Source organism: Peromyscus californicus, unplaced genomic scaffold (assembly GCF_007827085.1).
Source record: "Peromyscus californicus insignis strain IS unplaced genomic scaffold, ASM782708v3 Scaffold_7__1_contigs__length_154581171, whole genome shotgun sequence".
Lineage (NCBI taxonomy): Eukaryota > Metazoa > Chordata > Mammalia > Rodentia > Cricetidae > Peromyscus > Peromyscus californicus.
Window position 1 is genome coordinate 107835606 of NW_026294595.1, and position 6203 is coordinate 107841808.

General features: G+C 44.0%; 1 protein-coding gene across 1 annotated transcript in view; it reads right to left on the reverse strand.

Annotated features, from left to right (window-relative positions):
- The window catches only part of Fermt1 (FERM domain containing kindlin 1), a 43927-nt gene extending 38159 nt beyond the window's left edge, over positions 1-5768 (reverse strand). The window contains exons 1-2 of the mRNA XM_052724080.1: positions 5577-5768; positions 2382-2550 (exon numbers count right to left, since the gene is read on the reverse strand). Of these exons, the coding sequence (XP_052580040.1) occupies positions 2382-2532 (151 nt within the window). The 5' untranslated portion in view covers positions 2533-2550; positions 5577-5768. The remainder of the gene's footprint in view (positions 1-2381; positions 2551-5576) is intronic.
- Between the last annotated feature and the right edge of the window lie 435 nt (positions 5769-6203).

The following is a 6203-nucleotide window of genomic DNA, read 5'->3' on the forward strand; positions in this document are numbered from 1 at the left end:
CACGCAGGTTCCAGACACCCCAGTCCATTCATGGGTAAAGCACTAACCTTTAGCTTACAATCTCTTTTTATGGCTCACGGCTCAACAGTTCTTAGCTCCCTTCCAAAGTCTCCCAGGAGGGGCAGGGAACAAATGGTGTCTGAACTCTACCCTCATTTATTTTCAAGTGTCTTAAAAAAACATAAAGCAACATTTTTGTTCTGATGCGTTCTAAACCACACCCCCAATCCCTCTGTGCACCAATCTTCATTGTTTAATCAATCTTAATCTCCAATAGAAATGAATCCTCTCACTATTGGATCACAAGGGAACACTGCTGGTCTCCACAGGCCACACAGAGAGCCGACAGCTCACTCTTCTCAGCCATGTCCAGCTCCTCTAGCAGCTTTATATCTGCAGTTTGCAAAGCACCTGCGTTGACATCAGGGCTGCACAGTCTCCCCTGCAGTGTGGGCATCTACACCTAGACTTGCCTTTGACACCAGTAACAAAGGTGAAACTTCCCTCCACCAGTATAAAGTCAAGCCCACCTTTTATTTTGCTAAATTAAGAGACATCAACATCTTAATTTACTTATTTTTCTCTCTGTGAATGCTGCCTCTTCTTTAATTAGAAAGCCCCTCCTCTCAATGCTCTTAGTGGAAGCATCGGATTATTTTGGAAGGCGATGAATCAGTAACTGTTCTCTGTGGCATAGGCTATATCTGCTGTGGTTGGGATAAGGCTTGAGAGTTTCCAAGACTTCATGAGTTGAGGTTTGATCCCCATTGTTAGGAATGAAGAGGGTGGAAACTTAATCCAACCACTGTGTTGGGAGATGGAGCCTTTGGAAAGTATGTAGGATTAGGCATGACCATTAGAGTGCAGTCCCTCTGGTCAGCTCTAGTGGCTTTATAAGAAGAGGCAGGAGAGAACCAGGTACACACACACACACACACACACACACACACACACACACACACACACCCTGCTTCATGCTATAGAGTCTTGTAGTCTTCTGTCATCAGATGTAGTCCTGAGATCCCTTAGCCAGAACCATTTGCCAAAATAACCCTCTGTTCTTTACAGTCACCTAGACTCAGGTGCTTTGTTATAACAACAAAGGAATGAACTAATGCAATCTTCAACAGTAATATCTACCAAGAGATAATGATCGTATATTCCACTACCTATATGAAAAGAAAATCAAAATTCAAATGTTCATCAATGGACAAGCGGATAAATTGTGGTAGGTTCACATAATAGAATATTATATAACAACCAAATTAGATTAACCCAAACTATATGCAACAATATGGATTTCTTTCGAACATGATATCAAATAAATAAAGCAGTTGTATAAGAGTATATCCTGTATGAGCCCATTTATATGAAGTTTAAAAACAGCAAAATGAGAGGCCAGGATAGTGGTTGCCATTGGTGAACCATTGATTGAGGGGTGAGTGGGTAGTAAGTAAGGGCTTGAGAGGGCAGCAGGTAATGCTCTTTCTTGATTTGGGTGATGATCATGTGAATATGGATATGACATGCACTTAGAAAAAACCTTTATCTCAGTACAAATGAGAAGCCAGCATCCAAGGTCTCAAATAGATACACAATAAAACATTGAAGAAGACTTCTCTGTCTTTGTTGGTGGACGAGTGTAAAAAGACCCATTCACAGCAAGCTGAGTTTAGCATGAAGTTATCAAATGTTAATAGAGAATGGACTCAGCAGTCTAATGCCATGTCACCTAAGATCACCATGGATGTCACCAGTGGGATGGCCCTTGACCTTGCAGGAGTAGAGCATTCTACCTTCTTGAGAGCTTGAAATCCTCTTTAGTATCTCTAATACACCTGTGTTATTATATTTCTCCCAGTAATATTCGTATCTTCTGGTATGAGAAAATATAAAAACTCAGCAAAATAACTGCATATTAGTTATTATCTTACTTCAATGTACACAATGGCATAGGCATGTGACTATAAATTATTTCCATATATTAGATTTACTTAAGCTATTTTCTTTCTATAGTGTTGGGTGTCTAACCTAGGGCCTTGTGACTTTAGTCAAATGATCTCAGCACCGTGCTATAACTCCCAAAGCAAGTTACTTTTTTTAAAGCACACAATAATTGAATCATAAATTACATTGATTAAAAAAATATTTTTTGGGGGGTTGGCACCTTGCAATCTTGCTTCAGCTACCAAAGACTCAAGCCTTTGCAAAGGTGGCTGGATTCACTTGGAAGCTCTTGTGTGGTCCCTCTTCTTCTCTCTGGGGGAAACCAGGGGTGAGGAAGAGGAACATGCTCTCAGGAAATCTAGGGCCTGCCATGGCATGATGAAGTAACAGAGAGGGGTCCAAACCCAGAAAACCACGGAGAAGAAATGACTTACTCATCTGTTCCACCAACTTGAGCATCACTCCCCCAATATGCAGGTCTCCCGACACCCTCAGTGTGATGTTTCTCTGCTGCTTTTCAATGGCATGGTCAACCTGGACCACAAGCTCCCAAGAAGCAGATGCAAAGTCACTGGACGACAGCATTGTGGCACAGGCAGGTGTCTTTAGGGACAAAAACAAGCATAGGTCAGAACGGCAGGGGAAAGTGGAAGGTGCCAGCAGGTTGTCAGAGGAAGGCCATTGCTTTTTTTATTTATTTTTATTATTATTTTTTTTTCCCGGAGCTGAGGACCAAACCAAGGGCCTTGCGATTGCTAGGCAAGCGCTGTACCACTGAGCTAAATCCCCAACCCTGCTTTTTATTTTTATTTTAGATTCTTGTTCAAAGAATTCTTCAAGGTTCCTGGTACCTAGATACTAAATTAGGATCCTAACTGTATATACAAAACTTACAAAAATAATCCCAGTTATTTAAAGTTCTATATTTTCTTTTCTCCACTGTGGTATATATTTTCTTTGTCCACATAATGTATCAATCTTCATTTTCCCTTTCTACTACTTTTTATTGACTTTCTCTGAACTATTTCAACAAAACACAATAAACTATGGCAATCCTCCAGCAATCTTAAAGTTCCCTCCATCTTTACTGAGATATAATTTGTGTGTGATACAGACTTTAATGTAACAGTTTAACACATTTTTGCATGCAAATTATACTTCAATAAAGTCAATTCAAAGAAGCTTTCCATTAAAACCATTTCCCACTGAAATCCTCTTTAGTATCTCTAATACACCTGTGTTATTATATTTCTCCCAGTAATATTCGTATCTTCTGGTATGAGAAAATATAAAAACTCAGCAAAATAACTGCATATTAGTTATTATCTTACTTCAATGTACACAATGGCATAGGCATGTGACTATAAATTATTTCCATATATTAGATTTACTTAAGCTATTTTCTTTCTATAGTGTTGGGTGTCTAACCTAGGGCCTTGTGACTTTAGTCAAATGATCTCAGCACCGTGCTATAACTCCCAAAGCAAGTTACTTTTTTTAAAGCACACAATAATTGAATCATAAATTACATTGATTAAAAAAATATTTTTTGGGGGGTTGGCACCTTGCAATCTTGCTTCAGCTTCCCAAGTGCTGACGTGACAAGCATGACATGACTCTTGGCTCCATATCATTCTTTGTTGTTGTTGTTTTGTTTTTACAAATTTTTTGGCAAAAGATTAAAAATCATGAGTGATGGGCAAAAATTTAGTCTTTAAGATAGAGTAGGAAGTTCAAACCCATGATTTCCTCCTAACTGGAGGTACTTAGGAAAGAAAACAAGTAGAATCTAGACTGAGATGACCTTGTGATTTCGGGAACATCAGAATCCTAAGTAGGCAGGACTTCAACAAAACTTGAGATGTTGGCTCAAATGACATTGCTAATTTGGGCTTTTAAAAAGATTTTAACTGAAGGTCATTTAAATGACTGTAAGGATCCCTTTGCACACCACTGTGTAAGACAGCTTATGAGAAGCCCAGGCTTCTCAAGGCCTATCTTGAGGGACCCACTGCACTCATTTCCTAAGGCAGCACTCCTGACCATGACCCAACCTCTGGGGATCTTACAGAGGTGTGAGGCAGAGCCAGAGACTCTGAGGCCCAGCCAGCTTTCGTGGCATGGCTCATACTCTGAGTCACAAGAGCCAAGTGAAAAAAATAGATGTAGGACTCAGTACCCCCTTCAACCTACCAGAGTATGAAGCTGGGTTGGTAATGATGTCTGGGGGCACTGTTTTCATAATAATTGGTGGATAATTAAACCACCAATGTCACACCACGTTCATCTCACGTGGGGTATTTGTAAGCACTAAGTGAATCTCAGAAATACACCAGATACATTAACTACCACAAATCCATAGACCAACCAGTGCAATCTGAACATGCATTACAGATAAAGGTGTTTTAATTAAATTCAAAAGTTCAGGAGCATTTTATAACCAAAAGTACCCCCAGGGTGCAGTGTAAGGATGCAGTGGTGTGCTTCTCAATACAGAGGCCCTCAGGGTGACTTCTTGCATTCAGTGATTGAACTGGCCTGAAGGCTTGCTCCCCTTATCAGCCTGCAGGGGCATTTCTGGTGATGCAGGCACTGTGTATCAGCTACCAGCCCAGCATCAGGTCCACCACTCTCACCAACACTCATCTGAAAATAAGGAGACGTGGGCTGAGGGAAGGCAGGTCACTTGCTGTAAAGCCCGTTAAATTCGATGGGGGAGCCCAAACGTGAATCCACCCCGTCTTTTACTCTAACTTATCTATCCATCACTCTGAGAAATGTCCTGGGTAATTTTTCGATAACAGGAGGAAATCACATGAATGAAATTCTGGCTTTCAACAACATTTATCATCTCTACAAAGAGATCAGCAGTGAATAAGAACACCCTCTTCATGGTCAACTTGACATGGAAGGGTTTGAAGAGCCTTATGGTCTCCAAATGCTATTTTCCGAGGCTGAGTTTTTAAAATAACGTTTGATACATACATAAACAACTTTATTTTTTAAAAGATGACTTCTTGTTGCTCATTTCCTGGGCCTTCAGACACGCGGTCCTTAGTTTTTCTGACCAGAGTAATTAAAACATTTGTATAGCCAATGGGCAGATTCTTTAACAATGGAAATTCCTCCTAAAATTAAGACAATCTGGTTTCCCCACATTCCTTTCCTATCTCTCCGTGCCTTCATTTTAGCCTGAAGTTCTCATCCTCAACAAGCTGTTACTTGTGGAGTAAACTTCAGCCAGTGGAAGCGCACCCGAGGAGACCAAAACAGGACTTAAAAGGCACCTTAAGGTCACCCCTCCACCCCACCCCCCACCCCGGTTCAAAGAGAATGCCAGGAAGAAAAGATTCTTAGTTTTGGAGGGTGTCGCGGGGTCCTAGGCGTAAGCTGGTGCCCAGACACCTGCCCCTCGCCCATTAACGACAACCTCCCGAGCTGAACCGATGAGTTAATTTGTGCGGCCAGATTACTGGGCCCGAGAAGGTGATTACATCCAGACAAAATTATTTCAATTCAACAGCCATTTAACTGCACAGAGCTGCAGAAAAGAAGGGGACAAGGGTCCCAAGTCTCCGCGGGGCGGGATCACAGCCCGGCGATCCCCGCTCGGCCGTCCCAGATCTCACCTGTTATGGAGCCCGCGGCGGCGTCCAGTCTGCAGCCCGCACGTGGAGAGCAGCGTCCCCAGAGCCCGCCTTGGGCGAGCAGGGGTCTCGCGGGACAGCACAAGGCTGCGGTGGGCCGGGTGACGCTGCGGGGACCTCGCGACAGCCAGTGAGTGCGCCTGGAGTCCGCCGCCCAGCGCCCAGCACGGTCGGTCCCAGGGCCGCAGCGTCGCGGCGGGCGCAGGCTAGCGCGGCGGGCAGGCGGGGGCACGTCCAGCCCGGCCTGCTAGGTCTTGCTCGCGCGCGGAGCAGGCGAAGGCTGCAGATGCAATAAGGGCTGAAGGGAGCCGCAGGGCTGCTCCTGGCAGGAGCCAAGCAGCCTGGGACACACTCCACCCCTCCCGCCTCGACTTTTATATGGCTTCTCCTGGGCACCTCCAGGGTTGTGGGTACCCTGAAGCCCTCAGCCACTGGCCCAGGTCGCAAAGCCCAGGCGTTTCTCCTGCCTGCTAGGTACATTCGTCACTCATGCCCGGGGCTCGGGAGATTCCCTTCCTGTCTGCAACTGTCTGCCTTTGCAGAGTGCTGGACCAAGCCTACCAGACAGGTGGCATGCACAGAGGCGATTCACCTCTGAGTAAGAGGGTG